We start from the raw sequence: 23,556 nt of genomic DNA on the forward strand, positions 1-23,556 counted from the left end.
TATGAGAGTCTCAACAAGAACATACTGTATGTTAACAGTAATGAATACACGTATAAAAATGAACACATTTACAATAATGAATGCACATTTTGTGCATTGTAAATATATTCATTAGTTAAAAAAAAAAAAACACCACATACACACACACTTGCACTAGCTGTGTTTATAGCACATTGTTTAACCACCCTGCCATCTGCCGCTTAGTTACATTCACTCTGGTAACTGTATTATCATCAAGGAAACAAATGTATTAATAACATTCCAGTGAATTTCATCTTTCTTTCTTTTTTTTGAATAATGGTGTATTATGTAAACTTTTTGGACCGCCCTCAAAGACATATAATATTAGCTACCGTACCTTGTTGATATCGATTCAGCGACGATCAGTAACAAGATAAAATTTTGCTATCGATCATTTGGCAAGCGCAGCAGCAGCTGCTGCAAGGTCAGAGGTCACGTCGCGGAGAATGCTGCGAATTTGCACAGAATAGCAGAAATGTAACACGTAAATTTCCTATTTTTCCTTGATCTTGCGTGGGATCCACTGAAGCCCTGGCGTACAAACTGGCTTCAAGATCACTTCTGCCCAGAAATTTCTGATATTCGCTTCGAGAGAAAGATGGCAGATCACGACGAAGTTGTTACAGCTGTTCACAGTCTTCGACAAAAGTTATGTGCTGATCCTATGCCCGAAGAACGACAGGTAATCATGCATTTTGTATGCATGTTGTGTTGTCTACCCAGGCAGGGTTGAGGGTCTAGATCTATTCTATAGAAAGATCTAACTGTTGTTAGAGGTTATAGACTGTCTAACGTTACCACTTTTTCTAGCTAGGCTCTTTTTGGCCTACTTTGTTTAGTAGACCACTCTAGTCTGTACTAGAGTGGTTCTACTAGAGTTCTTCAGTAAATAACTAACTAACCAGTGCAGTGACTGAGTGAGCATTCAGGCTATTGAAACTCAAGTTTGCTTTCCTTGGAGTTGGACTTGATACTGATTGTTACTATTAGAATAGTAATAATAATAATTAATACAAGCACACGTGACTCATTTCAGCGCTTCCAATTGGCTACATTCTTGAACCCATTTTATAATTGCAATTATTAATTTCACTTTTTGGTTAGTAACGTTACATGTACTTGTGTACATGACGTTCTAACAGTTTAAGGGTTTGGAAATGCACAATATGTCTGCATTTTGAAGACATGTAGGCCCCTACTGTAAGTTGATTTTACTTAATTTATCCATGAGAGCACTACACATTGCCTCTATGAATTCAATATTTGTGGCTAGAAAAGGGCATTTAACTTGACTAGCTCTGCCTTCTTTGCCATAATATGAAGATTTTTCTGATGAAATTAATCTGAAAGATTACTTGTTCATAATTGGTGAATTTGATACCTAATGATGTCAATATACCCTGAAAAATAGTTTTTCTTGAATCATCCATGTGTAAGTCAGACACAAAAATCAAAATTCAAAAAAAAAAAAATCAAAAAACAAAATTGAAAAGGCTCCCTACCCTGGGAGGGGGGACACCCCCCCCCCCCCCCCCCCCCCGCTCGGTCGCTTTGCTCCCTCACTACACACGCCAAGAGACCAAGTCATGAAAATCTCACTTTTCTCAAATTTTTTACTTGGCATCTCTGCATCATGTGGTGCAGATTCCTCACAAACATGCACCAAATCCATTGTTTTAAGGTGTGTGTGTGAGGAAAACATTACTCAAGAAATTTCACAATTTTTAAAATAACCGCTGAACTAAAAATGACACCCATGAACAGTTGATAATGCTTCCAAACCCCCGCGCCTGTTAAGCAATCTTTTGCAAACTACACTTGTAGAATGCAAATGTTGGACTTGCACTTTTTTCAGCTTTCGCTCCTTCACAAATTGTTATCATGCTCCATGAAATCAGCCCTTTATTTGATTGCACTGTACAATGTGTACAAAATCTATTCTCTGTTGTCACTCTATACAACTTTACAACTTAAGCCCACTTCATTGGTTGTTGAAGATACTTCATTACACAGTACTTGGCCTATAAAACGTAAAAGTGCAAAACGTGAATGTTTGAGATATTTTCTTAAGTTTTACCACTGATTGTGTAACCATTCATGTTTTGACTTTTGTCTCTATTAGTGCATTCACTTGTACTCACAAGCTGCACACAATTTACTTGCTATCATTTTTCTCTTGTTAATTCTACTTGAAACAGATACTCAAAATATTGCGGCGCCTGGACAGACTACCAATTACAGTCGAAGTATTACAGGTACAGCTGTACAGTGTACTGTATTTCTCCATGTTGTGTTTTCACTTCACTGAGACTGGAGTCTAACCATACAATCTTTGTAAAATGGAAAGCAGTTAATGTTGTAGTCTATACCTTTCTTAGATTCTGAATTTTGGACTTTGATTTATTCACTGTATACATATGGATGTATTTAGGGAGCCTAAATTCCCCACAATTTGCAAATGGTTAAATTTGTGGTCAGGAAAATGTACATTCAACAGAGAAATGTACAGTATGTGCTCATCGCATTTATGTTGGGATTAGAGATGATATTTTTTGTGTTTTAAATTTGTTAATAGTACCTGATTCATGAAGTTTGAAAAAAAAAGGAGACCATGCAATATATGGCATATATTATACAGTAACATTTAGCATTAATATTCTCTGAAATGATTTCCATTATGCTACATATACATGTATGAATTCATGAAATTATTCTTGCGGGTTCTACAATTTGTGTGACCCATACAATGTCAGTCGCAGCATACAATGTGAATGATCGAATGGCTCGAATGATGAAATTGATGTGCGGGCCTATCTTATCAGAGGCCATGTGTCCTTATCTGATTTGGAAATGATGTGCAGAAGCACTACATATCCTTTCTTCTTTACAATTATATTTTCATTATTTGCTTTGTCTGTCCTATTTAGGAGACGGGCATAGGAAAGGCTGTGAACAAATTGCGCAGGCGCGGTGGTGACATCACAGTGGCAGTGAAAGGACTCATTCACGGATGGAAGGAGCTGGTAGGTGAACCTGTAACCATTGATTTGGTCAATGTTACCATTGGTTGAATGGAATTTATAACCAGAAGTCAATTTATTGATGCAGCATAAAAGGATGATCCATATCACAAGGGTTTAATGGTGTCACAATGCTCAATTTTTTTTTTTTTTTTGTCACAGCATCTACACCAAGCACAGTGCCATAAAATGATACCATGCTGTTAGTGACGAAACTTGCAAACAAGACAAACACTTGTGGCAACCTGCTACCAAAATATCCAAGTTAAAGTTCATTGTTCAGTTGAAGATCTTTGTTCTTTGGATACAGGTCAATGACTGTGGTCACATTTTACCAAAGAATAAGGCTATTATTAACCTGTTGAGGACGAGTTCCGAGTATACTCTGGTAAGTGTGTATGGGAAATATGTGTTGTAGCAAAATCAGTCCGTTCTCAACAGGTTAAAGAGAAGTCTAGGATCATGCTAGTTTTCAGGCAAGAGCTCAAATTCCTGGCCCTGGTTGTATCAAAGTACAGGCCTTTTTCTTGTACAAGGTAGCTTCATACAGCTGTGAGTATTTCAGGCCATCTCTCTCATTCCAGCCTGCATCCCTGATGGAAACATCAGAGAGATCTAGAAGCTCAGATTTCCATGGTCTCTGCAAGGACTAGACCTCAGTTGCAGGAAGACTTCACCTTGAACTCAAGATGTGTACTTTGTTCTCACAATTTAAATTCGTTCAATGTTGATATGTTTAAAGCTATGTGGTACCCTGTTTATGTATTGCCATATAAGGCCAATCAAAGTACTTCTGTTAAATTCTTGCAAACTCCTGTAGTTCCTTGCAAACACAATTTTTCTTGAAGATTGTCTTTACCTCTGCCTTCAGGTGCGCAAAGCCATGGAGGCCGAGAGACAAATGGATGCTGAAGCTGAGCATTATCCAGCTGCTGAAGAAGAGAGAGATGAGGATGAAGAGGAAGGAAGAGGAGAAGAGGAGGAGGAGGTAGCGGAGGAGGAGGAAGGAGCAGAGGAAGAGGAGGAGGACCAAGGAGATGAAGATGCGGGGGAATCGATGGATGAGGAGGAAGAGGAGGGGGATGGTGAAAGCTACACTGGCAGTGACAATAGTGCCTCTCAGTCAGAGGATGACAGAGACGCCCCTTCGTCCTCTGGCGGGGAAAGTCCTCGATGTGACAGTCCTCCGCCTGCTCCCGCCCAGGAGTCCAAGTATCCTCACAAAACCGACAGGTCTTCATTCAAGGACTCTGGCAATCATCACAAGTATCGCGATTCTGATCGGGAGAGGATGTCGCAGAAGAGACCGCATGAGCATTCACCACCCCACAGACAGCACCTCTCCTCCTCGCATTCCAGTGAAAACACAGCCAAAAAGAAACGAGTGGAAGAAAACTTCACTTCCAAGAACTTGGCTGGTCCAAAGAAATTGAAAAAATCCACTCTGGGAGACAGTGTGCCGGTGCAAGACCTCTTCCAAAACCCCCATAAGCTTGGAAGCCAACCCCAGGCCCCATCTGCCAGAAGCACTAGTTTGAACAAAGTTAGAAGTTCCAATGCAGATAAAGATCGGTCTTCCCCTAGCAGAAAAGACCAACAGCTTTCTCATTCCCCTGCAAAGAATTCTGCAAATGGAAGTAAATTGACAAATGTGGATCAGACCAAGCAGAAGAAGGCAAACGCTGCAGGCGATGCGAAGAGACCCGAAGGGAGAAGTGAGGGTATTGTTGAGATGAATGGAAATGCAAAAAAGTCTGGCCCTTCTGTCAGTGTTGATGGCAAGCCTCCGTCAAGTCAAAATACTTCCAAGTCAAAAAGTACTGCAGTCAAAGTGCCATCAAAGAAGCCTTCATCGTTGTCAGTAAATGATAAGCTGAAAACTGAATCCACAAATACTGGAAAAGAGACAAAATCTGAAACACACAGGACTAAAGATAAATTGTTGAGCAAAAGTCCGGGCAAGAGCAGCATCAAATCAGAAAGTAGACCTAAGCCTTCATCATCAGTGTCGTCGTCGTCATCATCATCATCATCATCGCCTTCTGTGAAAGCTAATAAATCAAGTGCAATTCAGGGAGATGTGAAACGTAGCGAATCCAGTGCGAATGATGGGGAGAAAACGAGGAGAAGACTTTCGAGCGGTGGTGGGAACAGTGGTGATGATGAAAAAAACTTCCGCAACACTGGCATGTCTTTTGCAGACTGCCTGATGGGCCCCATTCCCAGCGGAAAGCCGAAAAAAGTGAAAAGATTAAATAATGGAGCGACAGCAGCGGCATCCACGAAGAAGGTGGCAACAGCCAAAGTGCCAACATCAAACAAATCATCCTCAAAGCAAGCAACATCCTCGTCTTCATTGTCGTCAAAGTCGATGACATCAGTTGGGTCAAAGTCATCGAAAAGTGTGCAGTCGTCCAGCAAGTCTGGTGTGCGAGAGCCATCTGGTGGCAGCAAGTCTAAGGCATCGGGAAAGGATAAAGGGAAGGTTACTCCTCGAGAAAAAGTCAAAACGGAGAGCCGGGGACTATCTCAGGAGATGAGTACACAGAGGATTCAAACAGTGAGTGTAGTAAAAAAAATAAGGCAAATGTTGTTTTCCGATAATTTTTTTCTTGTTCTTGTTCCTATCCTGGATGTCTTCAAAAACAAACAACACCACTTTCCAATCGATCTGATTCTCATAGTATGCACCTCGCTTTTTTAATCAGCTGCTTTCAAGCATTCATACTGCACTATTTCTTTTAATACAACACAAAGAGAGGACTCAAGACTTTGATAACTTACAGTATGTTACAATTGATCCTCCTACCAGTTCTTTCTGTAGAGCGTTGTAAGACAAATTCGTATGTGAATAAATATTTTTGTTATTATCATGGTAATTATGATGATGATGATTATAATTATTGCTCCTACAAGTACTGCTACTGCTGCTACTACTACTACTATGATTTGTGATAGAGCTTCTGTCTATTCTTTTCTGAAGAAAGTTACTATGCTAACTAAAGATTATCATTCAAATTCATGAAATTCTTCCGTTGAAATGTTTTCATTGCAACTGATTGACAAATTGCCCTACATCAACGTCGATGTAGGGCAATTTGTCAATCAGTTGCTAATCAGCTAATCAGTGCACAATTTTAGGTGTTGGTGTACAAATGTACATCTTGTATCATTCTTCCATGATATTTCACAGAGAGAAGAAGATTTGCATCAGGGTATAACTTTTAACTTACCTGAGATTTCAGCTGACTACAAACCTCTACGCCTACCGGAGCTTTCCCCTAAAAAGAAAGGTAAATGTAATGCCCTTGTTTTTTCATTTCCTCATGTTAACTTTATCGTTTGTTGGTTTGTTTTTATTATATTAGGTGGGGATAAAGTTTTCTTATTACAAGGACCCATTTAGAAGCACTTTTTTGTTTGACACTGTATTGTTTGTTGTTTTAGTATCAGAGAAGATTATGTGCTCTGAGATGACACTGGTATTTCATGTGCATTTTGTGAATTCTCTGTGTGAAAAAAAAAAAGGATTGTAAAAAGAAGATCAAATCCATGGAAGCTTTGAAAGAATTAAATTAGATCCTAGTTACTGATTTGCAAAGATGTATATTTTAATAGGTCATCATGTAATTTAGTCATTCCTGTGATTAAACTGAACAGTACTCATGGACAAAAGGGGCATAGAATGCAATGTACATGTAAATGTCCCCCACCTCTGCGCAAATATCACAATGGCATTTTAAAACAAAAAGCTACATCCACCCAGTGAAGTTAGGAGTGATTTATAGTTCTGATCAAGCCACAGACTTTGGTTCAGGAGAAAACAGACATAATGAAAAGTGGCTGAGTTATGCACTTGTGAGTTTGTTTTTATTGTTGTTGTTGCTGTTTTTTATATCCCTCAGTGGCAGTGATTTTGGTAATCTCTTTTATTTTGTCTCCCCAGTGTTGGGGCCGAGTGATGAGGGATCCTACATCGGGTCAAAGCATGCCAGAACGAAGGTCTTCTCGGGGAAAGCAAGGTCGACATGGAGATGTAAGTCCCTAGTAATGATGTTGTTTTATTTGTGACTAAAATAATTCAGCATTCTGCATGTAATTTACATACCAACCATTAGGAAAGTTTTGTGGTGATGAGATCACCCAATTTAATTTGCATATATGTGACTGTGACCAATATTAGTGCTTTTCAAAAATATGACATCAAAGCACAATTTATTTTTTGCTTTACAATAATGTAGATATCTTCCGTTTCTTTTTCATACACTGAAGGTGAATTCAATCGACACATTCACTGTTCTCATTGTTCTGTGTGTTGGCTTTATTCTCCATCAAAACCAATGTAAGGCAGAGTGAAAGTCTTTCTGAGTACATCTGCAGTACTAGGCCAAGAAAAACCCTTCTCTCTGTGGGCAGCAGTGTGACTTTAAAAAGTGTTGTATTAACTTCTCCAGAAAATACTGTGTGGTAGTCCACTGCTTGCAGTATGGTATATCTTGAGTGTCTCCCTCAGGTGCTGCTTGCAATCTGCAAAGATGCCAAGTTTCTGTGCCAGTTAAAGTGTTGTGTAATCAGACTGAGTAGTCACAGTGCAACAGCGCCATCTAGTGTTTAGAACATTGTACCTGTGACTTGTACCTCAACTGGGTCTCTACAATAAAGCTTTTGCTATATAATCAAAGATCAACCTGGATTCCTCCCTTTATTGCACTGAACTGGCTGGGAATGAAAAACTGATATAGCAAAGCTGTGAAGCAACAGAGGAGGGTGAGAGGGGTGTTGAGCAAATGTCTATACGTGCATAACAAATTTTCATTGTTGTCATTATCATGTCTGATGACTATCATTCCTATGGCCTATTCTTCTCCATGCACAGACAGACAAATGTGCTCTTTACATAAAATAATACCAAAGGATATGCTGTCATTTTGTATCATAGATTTTGTAAAATGCAGCAACTTAATTTTTGCGAGTTGCCTCTAACATTCAATGCATATAGTGTAGACAAGATATTTAGTGTTCATTTTAATTTTGTGAAACTTGGCTCTTACAAAATTCATGAAATTCAAATGCATGTGAACATTCCTCGTTTTACAGTATGTAGTTGAGTTCTGCAATTTGGGACTATTTTCTTGTGTGTAATGCCAGTTTGAATCTATTCCATACTTTAAAGACCCCCCTTTTTTGACCTCGTAAACTCCCATTTTCTCTACACATAGATGTGCCTACCTTGTTTGAAAGCTGCATGAGGATTTTGCTAGACAATATTGATGGTAAGCCTCTGTACTAAATATGATGTACGTTTTAATATTTTTATGTGTAGCAAACTGCTTCAAAGTTTCCTATTCTATTGAATATCCTATTAGGATGTTAGAGGTTGTAAGAAATATTTGAAAAAGAGTTTTAGATCTGATTTTATAGACAATTGAATTACATGTTCACTGTACAATATGAGAGAAGAAGAATTATTCAATCAGAATATCATGCCAGTTGACAGTGTCTTTGTACTGGTTGCCTAGCCAATTGGAGGAAAATTTTGTTTGTTTGTGCACTGTATTTTGTCTTTAGTAATTAAATGATTCATTTAAAATGTAAAGATCATTCATATATTGACTACTTTTTTCTAGATTCATTGTTTTTATTCTTTTCATCCACGATGATTCTATTTGTATATGCTGTTGATAGAAGTGATTTGTAGTCTGTGTACAATGTACAACTGTATAATAAACAGTATTTTCATGTACTCTGTTTTTGTTTTACTTTGTTTTGTTTCTTAAAAAATGAAGTGTCCACTACAGTATGGTTATATTCAAATAAGAGTCATCATTTGTTTATTTATTTATTTATTTATTTATTTTTGTTTTTCATTTTTTGCTATCCTTTGTAGCCCTTGATGAGATTGGAGTACCATATGACATCATCAAACCCATTCTAGAAAAGTGTACTCCACAGCAGCTGTTGCGACTTGAAGACTTCAACCCGGTGAGTTAACGGATGTCTGGCTACATTACATCCTGTTCTATCAGCCGTGACTTTGTGCTTACATTTAAATGTGTACTTGACAGCCAGAAAACTTTCGTATTAATTTTAGTAATACAGTGAATTATGGTCAAGTTTTTGAAGTGTGTTTACATTCATATTCATTTCTACAGAAGAACAAAATATGGGATGAGGAAGGATCTTTGCTTTAAATGGGCAAAATGATGAATATTTCCTTTAAAAAATTCACCAACATTGCAATATACTGGCTCTACATATGTCACTATTCCTCATTGTTTTGTCTGTCACGTCAATCAGGCAGTTAAATTATGCAAGATATTGTGATCCTTGTAGCCTGAAAGCATAGCACACCAGATTCCTTGTAGCAGTGGATTAAGTGTACTGTAAATTAAAGCTCCAGTTTACCTTTGGGAGCAGTGATTTCAAAAATGTTCAAGATATCACATTTGATGCATATGTGTAGGTCTGTTGTATCATAAAACATCCTACCATTTGAAATATTTGCAATAAAACCTAAAATATAAAGGAGATATCAGGGTTTTTCCTCAATAAACCATAACTGTACGCGGTTTAGTCTGGAAACATTTTTTGTCCCCGCCGAACGAGTTCGAGCAGGGGACTATGAAACGGGCTCCGTACGTGTGTGTGTCCGTGTGTCCGTGTGTCCGTCCGTGTGTCCGTCCGTGTGTCCGTGTGTCCGTCCGTGCGTCCGTGTGTGATCAAAATGTTCAAAATGCTACTCCTTCGCCATTTCTAACCCGATTTTGATTCTGTTTGCTTTATATGATAGCACTACATGAGAGCTTTGAAACTTGTATACAGAATTTCAGTTGTGACCTTTGACCTTGACCTTTGACCTATATTGTACATTTTGCTTCAAAATGCTACTCCTTCGCCATTTCTAACCCGATTTTGATTCCGTTTGCTTTATATGATGGCACTAGGTGAGGGCTTCAAAACTTCTACGCAGAATTTTGACCTTTGACTTCTTTGACCTTTGACCTTGATTTTTGACCTATATTGTACATTGCCTACAAAATGCTACTCCTTCGCCATTTCTAACCCGATTTCGATTCCGTTTGCTTTATGTGATGGCACTAGGTGAGGGCTTCAAAACTTCTACGCAGAATTTTGACCTTTGACTTCTTTGACCTTTGACCTTGATTTTTGACCTATATTGTACATTTTGCTACAAAATGCTACTCCTTCGCCATTTGTAACCCGATTTCAATTCCGTTTGCTTTAAGTGATGGCACTAGGTGAGCGCTTCAAAACTTCTACACAGAATTTTGACCTTTGACTTCTTTGACCTTTGACCTTGATTTTTGACCTGTATTGTGCATTTTGCTACCAAATGCTACTCCTTCGCCATTTCTAACCCGATTTCGATTCTGTTTCCTTTATGTGATGGCACTAGGTGAGGGCTTCAAAACTTCTACACAGAATTTTGACCTTTGACTTCTTTGACCTTTGACCTTGATTTTTTTACCTATATTGTACATTGGCTACAAAATGCTACTCCTTTGCCATTTCTAACCCGATTTCGATTCCGTTTGCTTTATGTGATGGCACTAGGTGAGGGCTTCAAAACTTCTACATAGAATTTTGACCTTTGACTTCTTTGACCTTTGACCTTGATCTTTTTACCTATATTGTACATTTTGCTACTAAATGCTACTTCCGGCGGGGACATATATTACGCACCGCGTGATTTCTACTTTTCCTTGTTATTATAACTATTGTGCACGTTTTGTGTATTTAACAACACTTGACATCGATTATACAGATTTAAATTTTGACAGTGGTTGTTTCTATTCCTAACTCACATTTTAGAACTATTTTAAAGCACTAATGCTGGGTTTTTGTTTTATCTGCAAATGGTAAATTATGCCTTCAAGCAATTTTCCATGTGGTTTGATTTACGTGCTGGACTAATTTCAGTGATCTTTACTTATAATGATTCTGCACAATACGGAAAATTGTTGTACATATTTTCTTATCTTCAATTAGCTTTTCCATTATCTATATTGATTTATGTGCTAGATCTGTGCAGCGCATAATTTGTGAAAAGAACCTATTAAGCTCAAAAAATTTCACACATAAAGCAGTGTAAAATAGGAAGTAAGAAAAAATCTGCAGCCCTCTATGAACACACATAACTATTAACATCTCTGCCCCTACAATCCGTAGTGATGTGTTTTTGTGTCCTTTAATTCTCCAGTACTTGATAGAAGACACTGACCATCTGTGGAGAGCGCATGCGGACCGAGATTTCAAGAGTCACCGACCAAAGGACATGGAATCATGGCGGGAACTGTACCTGGTAAGAAGAGTTGGAGGTCACGAGCGAAAATCTTTTCTTATCATCACTGGCCTCTTGTTTGTAATCCTTTGCAGAATATTTTTTTTCTGTGTGGCACGTCCTCTGTCATGCTTTTAAATCACCTCTCTGCACAGGTGTTGTAGAAAAGTCTGTCAGTTGATAGGGAGAGCATATAGTTTTATTGTTACATGTAAATAGGTTTGTATGTGACCCTGCATCACAAAACAAAAAGTCGCCAGACATAGATTTTTAAATATGGGCAGACTCTGAAAGAGCTGATTCTATTAGCTCAAAAATATGTATTTTATAACTCAATTCAAATGGACACTCCTAACCTATCTAAATACTGGAAAGAAAGCACAGACTCTGGAAAAAGTGTGAGGTGAGAAGAGAGGCTCTGAAGTACAGGGTTTGTTCAAGCGTTAATAATCTTTACCAAGTTGTGCTAGATATATAATGAATGGAACCAAAACAGGATATAGACAACCAAAGCAACAACGATGAAGGGATTATCAGATTAAGCTGAAATTTACCATGCTCTATTAACACATTCTGTCCATGATTAATGCTAACTTTCAAAGCAGTAGCATTATCCTTTCAAAAGTTTTTGGAGTTGAAAGTAAAGAGTGTGTAAAGGATTTTTTAAAAATGAAAAGGGACCCCTAAGAAATATATAATCATACTATTCTACCAAAAACGGGTTGTAGAAAAACTGCTGAAAGCTTACTTTCCCATTCGCTTTATGATCTCCAACTTAAGAATAATGTAGAAGGAGAATAGCTCTTGTAGAAAATATGAAAAACTCAAGATTTACTTGATTGACCTGTTTCATCTTCTTTGAGTCCTCACATAAAATCAAGTGGTGCGACTTTTTTTTTTTTTTTTGGGGGTGATTACATGAGATGACAATACCAACTTGGCATGTTATCGCTTTGTAGAAGCAAATAATGAAGATTGATAAGGGTCGCCATGCTGACATTTTTGACACTCTATGCAGGGAAGAAACATTGTTGCATTTACTCAATGGTCTCACATTGTCTTTTCTAACTATAAATTAACTATAAATATGATAATATAATAAAATAAACTATAAATTGCCTGATGAAAAGAGTGAATTGCTTTGTATAAATGAATGTGGCAACCATTGATTGATGTATGTGTTGATGTCTTTCTCTCTCTCACTCTGGTAAACCAACAGTGGGTAGAATCTCGGTGCTGGTGATTAATAGCAGTTCATCATCTTCTCACACTTAAAAGAAGAAATGACTTTTTTTTTTTGCCAGAGGATAACAAGTTTAAAACAACACTTTTCAATTTTGGGTGCAGTATTAATGAATTCATGGTATCGAGTCCTCTTCATAGTGGGCACCAGCTTTGTAATTGGTTATCATTCCGTATATGAAAATCTCCAAACCATTTTGAGTGCAGTCATTGTCCTCTTTTAAAGTATGCTGCAAGGATGTGCTCTGTTTCTGTCTCCTGGAGAATTATTCTTCATGATGTGCCCTCATTTCCCACAAGTATGCTGCAATACACTAGTTTGCTGCTTCATTAACCCGTTTTTAATAGGATGGACTGATTTTGCTACAAGGCGCATTTCCCATAGACACCTGCCTACAGTAGCTGTAAGCATACTCAGGATTCATCCTCAACGGGTTGAACGAAATGTGGTTCCAAACAGGTTGGCTGAATTGATCGCATATTGTTTGTACACTGTAATGTGATAGTGAATACTTGTACTTTCGGCATATTTTGATTTCAGAGAAAGATGGACGAGAGAGAGGAGCGACTGAAAAATGTCACTGCTAATATCAGTGCTGCCATGGCAAAGAAAGACCCAGGTAAAGTACATGGCATTTTTGATGTATTTGCTTCTAAGCAGTAGGCCTAAAATTTAGGCCTACATTTGTACATTTTGTACATTTGTACATAGGTACATTTGTAGTTGAAGATCAAATTTATGGTATGTAATTAGTCTGTGAACTAAAATTAGTGCGTGATATGTGTACGTTTCATAAATATTTGATGTCTGTTAGCGTCACATGATATTTGATAAGCATTTATGTGAAAAAGTATATGTTCATTCTGTGTTCCTCTTCTTACTTTGTATGTGTTAACCCTATTCTAACTGGGGGGGGGTCAAATTGACCCCCCCCTCGACGCTTCGCGCCACGATTTCTCAACGCGCAAAGCTTTTGCCGCGTCGTTTCACGACTTTTTTCATTGAAGTCTCCCGCATATTTTGAGACCAAATTTGCGACGTCCGGGTACACCGTTTTGAAGTTATGTAATGTTTTGCATATGCATGTCAACCAAAAAACAGCTCAAATTCATGATATCGTGTGCAAATCCAATGCAAATTGGGTTTTTTGGTTAAATTGATATAAATTAGATTATTTCAACTTTTAACCATTGAAATTAATCAATTCTAGTGTAGATAAGCCTGAAAAAGTGCCTGCAACAAGTTTTGGCAAAAAAACAATGGAAAACAAAAGGTTGAAAAAACAATAAAATACATAAGAAATTAACAAAACAATAAAAAACAAAAGAAATTCATTTCAATTGAGCTATTTTTTTACACAAAGATTGTTTGATGTGTCTTGAGGAATTCTGACACAAAAATTCAGCAATCCTTCAGTCTTTTTAATGGAGTTATAGGTGAAAATATGATTTCATGCACAAATTTGCATAATTAATTTATTAAAAATAGAAAGGCAATATTTTTCTATTGTATGACGATGTAATCTTGTAGTTGACATCAAGCTCTATCTTCAGGCAAAATTTCGCGGCGATCGCGCGATCGGCGGTCGAGATCTGAAGGGGGGGTCAAATTGACCCCCCCTCAGTAAAAACTTGGTCTCAAATAGCCCAGTTAGAATAGGGTTAAAGGTGTCGTAAATGAACCAAAAAAAAAAATGACAAATTGAATGTCAGCTATACAAATTATCTGTTCTTGTTTTTGTGTTTGTGTTTTGACAGGAGAACTTATAGATTATAATTTTAAATTTTCATTCAACTCTGTGCGAGAGAAAAGTGTGATTATCATAGAGTTAATTACTGAATGGCTGAAAGAGGAAATTGTCCTGGATTATAATTTGACATTTCATTGTCATGCTGGAACACAAGAAATATTGGACTGCATTTCATGTAACGCATCAGCTTTTGATGTTGTCTAACAAGGATACTGTGCATGATGAACTTCATTCAGAAATTATTATGAACTTGTTGAAAAGTGCAGTTTTGCTCACTTCTCATCTTTTGCAAGTTATAACAAGAGAATGCATACATAAGTGAAAGTTTAGTGTTGATGCCAGCATAATGTAAAAATTCATATCACTTCATTTCATCATATATTCACAGGTTTGTGTGCATCTTTTTGTGCTGGTGTATAAAAACTCCCAATTTATAAGAATGGTTATTCAATTGTCAGTACAATTGTAAGAGCAGTGTCATCTAGTGTCTTCTCACAACTTCTTCATTTTTGTGTGTGTGATGCGGCTTGAGATGTATTTCCTCTTGTCAATACCATTAGCATGTACAGTATGAAAGGTGTTTTATTCTTATTCTGTACGTCCCCTTTCCCTGGTACACTTGCAGGGCGTCTGACAAAGATGGCGTTTGTCAATGGACCCGCCAAACCGCCACGAAATGTGATGCGACAACAGGTGCGCCACGGGACGGGGCGTATCAACAGTGCCCCGCCCAGCAACACGCACAAGTCTTACGTGCCATCTAAGCACGTCGGTGACCGCCCCAGCAGTCACAGCTTCTCTGCCAGCACCAGCAGCTCGGTGCGCAGCAGCAGTGGAAGTGGGAGTGGAGGAGGAGGAGGAGGTGGAAGCGGTAGCTATGGCAACAGCCCGGGTAGTGGTGGTGGTAGTGGGAGAATGCCTGCTCCAAGAGGTGAGTGCTGAAAATCCCTGACAGTTTGCATGCTGTATGATTTGTGACCCTGCACCACAAAACCAACAAAAAGCCACCAGATATGGATTCATAGTTAAGGACAGATTCTGAAAGAGCAGACAGTCAGCTTTAAAATGATGTATAACTCAATTCAAATGAACTCTCCTAACCTATCTAAATGTTGGAAAGAAAGCACACACTCTGGATAAGTGTGAAGTTAGAAAAGAGGCTCTGAAGTACATGGGACTATTCAAGTGCTTAATCTCTGCTAAAGCTGTGCCAGCCTCTGCCAAGAATGAGACAAAAACCACTATAGAAACAACAATGAAGAGATTATCAGATTAAGCTGAAATTGATCCTGCTCTGTCAACACTTTCTGTCCATGATTAATGTCAATTTCAAAGCAGTAGCATCATCCTTTCAAAAGTTAGTAGAGTTGAAAGTGAAGAGTGTACAAAAGATTTTCAAGAAATGAAAAGGGGCCTCTCAGATATACCTGATCACACTACTCTAAAAAAAAAAAAAAGTTGTAGAAAAGGTGCTGAAGACACACTTTCCTGTTCATTTTATGATACCAAACAAAAACATAATGAAAAAGAAGAATAGCTCTTTCAGAAAATACGGAAAATGAAAAATTGACGAGGTTGACCCATTCACCTTTTTTGAGAGCTCACTTAAAATCAAGGGGTGCGACTTTTTGTTGGTTTGTGATGCGCGGTCACATATGCAAATTCTAGATGTTCAATTTTTTTTTTTGGCATCTGCTCAGGTTTGTTTGTTTCTGTTTTTGGTTAAACAGTATAAAGGGTTTCTTTTAATCCTCTTTATCTGATTCTCAGGTCACTCATTGACATTTTAAGTAATTTTCTATGAATAGGAGAAGGTATGGTGATGGATCTCTTGCAGTATAGAATTTCATGAAAATAACCATCTTTGTGTTTTGTTTGCAGCAAAAGGTCCAAAGGCTCCAATGATGCAGAAAGCCTTGAAGATGAAAAAGCTGTTTCGCCGCTAGGCGTGGCAAATTTCGGCATCTACTCATCAACCTGTCACGGATGTGCATGTTTCCCAAGTGTGCCATCTTATACAGCATCTCTGTTGCCTGTGTGAGTCAGCAGTGCTTGGGAAATTGATAGTACTCCTGGCCATTAACTACTTGCAACACTTTCTTCTACAGTCCATGTTGTTTCAGCTTTAAGACTACCACCCTTGTGAAGAAAGAGTGCGAAAATATTTCTGCTTTTCCAGCAGAAAAATTGCAGTGTGAGTTGTTTTTATATGTCTCAGTTCGTGAATGCTGTCCTGCATGTGGGATATTTTGTATCATAACATCAAATTCAACTGAAGAATATTGCTTGGTGGCATCCTGAAAACTTCAAAATTCTGTCCATGCCTCGATGGAATGATTTAAAAGAGATCCTCCCTGGTTCAGACCCTAAGTTTGTCCATGGAGATTCATGCAACACACACAAGTATTAGAGTTTGTGTTTGCCCTGTCATGTGGAATCTTCCGGGGTTTGATGGGTAAGTGTTGGCAGCCCCGACAATGTGACTGTGAGGTTGTGCATTGCATAGCTACGATATCTTGATGGATAGTGCCTGATCAGATTGGGTAGATCAGTTATCCTGATTGATGCTGGGAAATGGTCATGATTATGTATTGTCTTTTTTTTTTTTCTTTCTTTTTTTTGATAATGTCTGTAATATAGCGTTTGTTGCTCAAAAACAGCAACAACAAACTGTGTTCTGAGAGGTTAAGCCAGATCAAAGCCATGTCCATTACATACATGTATGTGACAGTGGAGAAATTGAAGATTAAGAATGATAAAGCAGAAACTTTTTGCTCATCATTAAGTGGCAGTAAAGTGAAAGACAGTGTGACAACGTGAACTTTTTGAGTTGACCAGCGCACACTTCTGATCTTATACTTATTCTTAACTGTGATATCAATAAAGGAGATTTGCATATGTTGAAGGTTTGAGGCAGAAATTTCAATTCACTTTGTGGCACTCCCGTCATTGGCAAGGCTCATGCCTTTATGTATTGCAGTCAAAGTGCACTTCTGCAATGTTATGTTTAATGTTTGCATACATACATGTACATATCTGACCATACCATTTCACTGGACTTTAATAGCTGCAACATGAAATTCTTGGTCTTAGTTTACACAATGTCTTGATGGTATCATTGGTTTCAAATGTACACCAGATACATCAGCCTTGCATTTTTTTTTTCATATTCAAAATTAGCTACATGTACAGCTACATCATCTTAGCTCATGGCCGGCGGAACCGGGGAGCATGGGGCCTCGCACCCCCACACTTTTTGTGCACCATACAAAGGAATACATAATGTGTCTAAGGTATCATCACTTTGGTCCCCCCCCCCACTTTTTTCAACTCGGAAGTACGAAAGTGGCACTAAAAAGAAATAGTGTGATCGTGGTAAGGTTATGTTTTTCCACTGAAGACCCCCTTTTTTTTTTTTTCGTGCTTGTCAACGGAAGAAACCTGGAAGTGGAAGGGGAGAGATGGGGTGAGGACCTTTTTTTTTTTTTTTTTTTTTTTTTTTGCTTGTTTGCTCATCAAACCTGGAAGTGGACCCCCCCCCCCCCTTCTTTTGAAAACGATCCGCCGGCCCTGTAGCTATCTATGTGTTTGCCAACATTGCAATATTGTCTGTTTTTTGTTTACCTGGTATACATACAGAATCATATGGTAAGAATGCTTTGTGTTATTGTAATTGATCTGGTACAGTATGATCAATATATGGTATATTCTGTGCAGAGAGGAAACTAAATATATATTTTTGAATATATTGAATTTGGAGTTTTCTCTTTGAGAGTATTAGTATACAATGAACTTTATAGTGTTTGTTGTTTTTTTTTGTCTTTTTCAACTGAAATTCCTCAGCAATGGAAAAGATGATTTGAATGTGCAAATATGAAAGCAAGAAACTTGCTCAGTGCAGTACTCTAGCTTTATATTAGTGGTGCATGTACATTTGTATGTATACATACAAATGTATGACCATGTATATGTATGTACATGTGTATTATCAAAGTTTGAATTCGAAAAAGCTGTAGTTCCCTTGTGTTATGTAATGCCTGCACAGTATGGCATTTGAAAACTATCAGTTTTGGTGTGAACATTCGTTAACCAGTGCTCTGTGGAGAATGTTTGTCTCGCAGCTGTGAAGTGAGTTTTCACCTGAAATGACAATATGCATTACATTTTATGCTATGGAGCCAGTACTTTGTCGTATTGATTTCATGAAGTTCAGTTCACTTGCATCATGAAATGACATAAAATATAATGATGAATACAATGTCATCATGAAAGCCAAATCTCCAGAGTGTTGCCAGAGGCCACTCTACCGTCAGTTTCCTCCAACATGTGGGTGGCGTACATGTAATATTCAATTATATGGAATTGAATCTGTTGTTTATTTGTGACTGCTAAAGAACCACCACGGGACAGATGTAGCTTCAAGACCCCCTCCAAACGACATGGCAATGAGGGTGAAGTGCCTTGAACACAGGCACCACTGTGGCAGGTTTAATAGGGGACATGAACCAGGGACCCTGTGACCCATAGTCTGTTGCCTTATCCACTTAGCCACAACAGCTTGTGTATTTAAACTTACAATGTACCTGTACTGGTCTAGCACACATGATGGAAACAGCCATTGTGTCAAAGTCACAATTTGTTGACTGTTTTATTGATGGAAGTGAGTTGTCTGTATCCCTGTATCTCTCTGCTCCATTCAGTCTTGTAACAGTCTGATTTCTGTTGCAGACGTTCCCAGTTACAGGGTCAGGTGACCCAATCGGCAATTCATGATGTTGTCATTGGTGATCTCCTTAGAAGAAAGCGTGTGTAGAACTTTGAATGCCATGCTGGCAAACTGATCTATAAACTGTGTAAATTGTGCCAGTTTTGCATCGTTTTGATTGACAGATGAAATGATGAAATGAGATTGAACATCAAGGACTTTTTTTGAAGCATTATTTGGAGTATAATTATTTGAAATCATGCATAATTCATTACCTTCCAAAAGTAATGCTTTTCTTATAACTGTATATGCCATATGTCTTTTATTGGCATAATATTGCGCAAGTTCGTACTTATAATACACTTTCTCGAGTGTGGAATTGCAGTTGAGAGTCACAGTGATAGAATGAAAAAATAAGTGTTATCTCTTTTCAGGAGAAGAGTTAGTAACTTCTAACCATGGAGATGATACACAGCACATTTGTGTTACAAGAGGCAGCGTTTTTGAAAGTTGTGTGTGCAAATATCAATCGACATGAAATCAAAATACTGCGAAATGTACCTCATAAATACAGCATTCATTAAAGACAAACTGCTTATTAAATTACAAAGTGGAAATATGCTTCGTACCTTGTCTTGTAATAATCCACTTTTTCATGTGACCTAGAGGTTTGCGTCTTATGAAGTTTCTGAAGCAAAATTATCCAAGGTGCTGGGTAACATGAAAGAAAGATAATAGTATTGTATTTAGCTATTAAGTTATCATCCAGTAAAACATGACTAATATATTGATAAAAATGAACTTTTTTGGCAATTTCATATGATGCTTTATGGTACATTGTATCTTAAAATGCAGTAACATTATCTTTGAGTAATCATGAAGTGTTCCAATCAATCTATGTGAAAAGTTTAAAGCTGCATTTTTTTACCATTTGTTACATACGATATAAGTGCAACTTCATCAGTCAGAGATTTATCATTTGTATTTTCTTCAACAAATTGTGTGAGTCTCCTTAATATGGCTTTGATTATATTTTCAGCCAGCATGAAAAACAAAGTGTCATAGATTGCAATTGCCCAAAGCAGTTTGAAGAATGTCTTCCAAATTTTGATCACTGAGAGTCGACATCTTTGTGCTGAGATACTGCGTAGAGCAAGCCTTTAAGAACAGAATCAGAAAATGAATTTCAAATGTAGTTTGAAGTGTAGTTGTGTTTAAGGTCAAACGGTTTCGTTACCTTTGTAATGATTTTGCTCGCATTGTCTCTGCCTTAAGTTTCAAAATATTTGCTTGGGTTTTTGTTTTTGTTTTTTTGGTCTTTTTCTTGAGAGTTGTGTTTCAAAATGTGAATTTGCCTTTCAATCATTTGAAAAATGTGTACAGTCTTTACTTTTCTTTGCACCTGTTGATGAATATACAAACACGACACTAGGCAGCTTGCCATGTTCACCCAGGGAATATCCTTCTGGATATTTCCCAGATTGGAAGCATAACACTAAAATACTGGTAATTTATACGTCACTTTGCTGAAACACAGGGAAAATATGGATTATTGATTAGTTTGTTTTCCTCTTGCATGAATATGATTACGGTTATTTGGATGGTTTAATTTTTTGTTTGTCTTTTTTGTTCAACCACATTGTGGCTAGCTATTTCTCTACATAATGTTTCTAATGTAGACTACCGTAAAAGCAGAAATGTTTGCATGCTTCAAACTTCCATTTGCGAGGAGCCAAAATTTGGATAAAGTAAAATGCACACCCATGAAAGTTTTTGTCTACAGACATTGAATGCCAGCTGGCAATTCACAAAATTTTCATGGCGTGAAAAAGGCAATCAGCTCCAAATGGTGAAAGGTTCGTGGTAGCAATATTTCTGGTTTTACAGTAATGTGTCGCATGTATGATGTTCAACATCCACTTCATGAATATTTCAGTAAGCAGATCACGTGAACTTATTGATTATATGAAAGTTTTCATTTGATAGAGGAAGATAAATTGAAGGAACTTGTTCTTTTCTCAGTGCAATGTTTTGAAATATTTCTTTTCTTTAAAAAAATTGTTTTATTGTCTAACAAAACCCTTTCAAATAGCATTCGATATACTGGTTTGTTGATGGAGAAATTGGTTATAAAGTAGAGAGTAGCTAGGGCTTGTTGTTGCTCTTTTTTGTTTCGTTTTAGTTATTTGCCTTCTGTGAAGATACAGAATGTGCAGAATGTATTATGTAAAGCAACTGCGGTAGAGGATGCATTGTCATTGTGTGATGAAAAATTGTGAAACAATTGAAGTGAAAGTTGTGGTGTTCGATTTGAAGAGATTGCTAGGTATATACTGTATCCTCAAAACAAGATATCCTGGTGTTATTTATCGCGAGATCTCATTGAAGTATTGTTTTAAATTGTTGGTGGGGGAAGATTTTGTGGATACCGATGGATTTTACGTATACAAACAAGGGAAATATCTGGGTACTGACAATAATGTGTCAAGTGATGAAAATAGATTATAATAGGCCACATAATGTGCGAACTTATCATAACACTGCTAATGCGGTTCAGATTATGAACAGAAATGCTGGAGATGACAAAAAAGAATGCGGTAAATCGAGGTATCACCTGCCTTTTCCAACATCTTTAAAAAGTGCAATACTGTGACATATTCTGGTAAAACCGGTCAAAGTATTACTCTATGAATTCGTTATTTGAAAGCTGCCCTGTCTCAATGTCATGCGTGTACACACACACAGTGAAAAAATGCATTGTATATTCCTGTACATGCAATTCAAAAGGAGCTTTATAAAACACAAATGGACAGTGATAACATTCAAGGTGATTCATGATAATATCAATGCTTTTACCATTGTACTCTTTTAATAAGTAACAAGGGAGAAAGAAAGAAAAAAATTAATCTTATAAATATGTGTTATCTCATGAAGTTAGATCCTTTAGACAATACACACACACACACACACAAACACACACACACACACACAAGAAAAGAAAGACAAATTCCACTAAAGTTTGACTCATGCTTTTTATTAAACAACAAAAAAGATGAGGAGGATTTGTGGTGCTATACTATATCAGTCAGAGAGTGTTTAACCAGTATGTGGTTGACAGATGACACATGCTATGAGGTTACCCTTTTACCTTTTCCCTCCCCCCCCCCCTGATTTCAATAAAACCAGTAAGATGCTGATATAGTTCATGCGTGTTTCAAATGTCTTTGTATCAAATGTTTAAGATTTGATTTTGCTTTTGATTCCTACTATGGAAGCTGAGCTTTAACCTTTTTGAAATGTAGCTACATGTACTGAAAGATTTGGAGCTAAGATTTGGAACCAAAATTGAAAGTCACCATGGGAGCAAGTGGATTGGTTGTGCCCGATTGCAGCCATGATGGACAATAGTAATTACGTACTTTAGTTGTTCTATGAATTCTGTCTGAAATTAGACCCTGGTGGCTTTCCCACTCTTTCATCACCATATTTTTTTTTTTTTTTTAATTCAAAATTTGTTTGCTGCTTCTGCTGCTGTTACTGCTGTTATATTATGAAAGAAATCAATACAATTATCAAACAGACAGATGCTATTAAATGGATATTTAGGACCCCATATCAGAGTACCTGGTACATGTACTTGCTGTATTTGCTTTCAATGAGATGTATCATCCCCCCCCCCCTAAAAAAAAGGATGAGAAAAACAAATCTTTGTTTTATGTTTATAATCACTTGTCATCATCATGTACTGTATGCGGAATTGCATGTACTCCAGTGTGATTTGAAATACGAGAAATTTGTACTCCAAAGCCTTCAGAGAGAAAAAAAAATGAGGTTGTACCTAATACTAGTGTTGAGGGAACACCCATTAACTGTGAAATCACTTTGATGTGTAACTTAATGTGACTGACTTTACAAATCTAAACAGTGAAGTCAAAAACAGAATGGTGTAATAAAGATATATATATATCAATTTACTGGTATTACCTCGCTATTTTGTCCCATTGGATTAATTCGAGTGACATAGTACTGTGTTCTTTTGCTTGAATCATCCCTTTTTCCAGTCAGTAAATGGTCCACCTTGTGTTTTTGCTGTCTTGATGTGTTGTATGCACAATGTCATTCTGTGTTTTGAATCTGTCCAGAAAACTTTCTTGTCAAACAACACTGTACAACCATGCATCAACAAAAAAGTTATTCAAATTCAAGATTTTTTATTTTTTTTTTTTTTTTCTTCGTCGAGATGTTTTCATTGCAACTGATTGACAAATTGCCCTACATCGACGTAAATAAGCACTGAATTGATCAGTGTTTTAGTAGTAGCCATGATAAAAAATCATGGGCGTACATACTCGAGCAGGATTTGAACCTACGACCTCCTGATCACCGGACAGGCGTCATCTCCACTAGACCACCGAGCTTTCGCCCGACAACAAGTGTTGGTTCTAGTCCTTATAGCATGCAGCGGGTACTGCTTTGTTATTCAAATTCAAGATTTTTTTTTTTTTTTTTTTTTTT

The 23,556-nt window shown here is 37.4% G+C and overlaps 1 protein-coding gene across 1 annotated transcript; it reads left to right on the plus strand.

Moving 5' to 3' along the window:
* The first annotated feature begins 522 nt into the window (after positions 1 to 522).
* Positions 523 to 16,351, plus strand: LOC140239654 (uncharacterized). The gene is made up of 13 exons (XM_072319483.1): positions 523 to 703; positions 2,220 to 2,276; positions 2,949 to 3,044; positions 3,913 to 4,023; positions 4,111 to 5,601; positions 6,235 to 6,334; positions 6,988 to 7,077; positions 8,261 to 8,314; positions 8,929 to 9,023; positions 11,263 to 11,364; positions 13,127 to 13,205; positions 14,962 to 15,267; positions 16,218 to 16,351. Exons 1-13 carry the CDS (start codon positions 620 to 622, stop codon positions 16,280 to 16,282), a joined length of 2,730 nt encoding a protein of 909 aa, XP_072175584.1. The 5' UTR covers positions 523 to 619; the 3' UTR covers positions 16,283 to 16,351.
* The last annotated feature ends 7,205 nt before the right edge of the window (positions 16,352 to 23,556 follow it).

The sequence above is a fragment of the Diadema setosum genome, chromosome 16, assembly GCF_964275005.1.
Source record: "Diadema setosum chromosome 16, eeDiaSeto1, whole genome shotgun sequence".
NCBI classification, from domain to species: Eukaryota; Metazoa; Echinodermata; class Echinoidea; order Diadematoida; family Diadematidae; genus Diadema; species Diadema setosum.

What these genes read in the sequence shown, in the direction of transcription:
- LOC140239654 (XM_072319483.1), top strand. Translation starts at nt 620, where the DNA reads ATGGCAGATCACGACGAAGTTGTTACAGCTGTTCACAGTCTTCGACAA. An exon ending in AAGGAAGAGGAGAAGAGGAG is followed by an intron (nt 4,024 to 4,110) that starts GAGGAGGTAGCG and finishes ATGGATGAGGAG; the next exon opens with GAAGAGGAGGGGGATGGTGA. An exon ending in AGCAAGGTCGACATGGAGAT is followed by an intron (nt 7,078 to 8,260) that starts GTAAGTCCCTAG and finishes CTCTACACATAG; the next exon opens with ATGTGCCTACCTTGTTTGAA.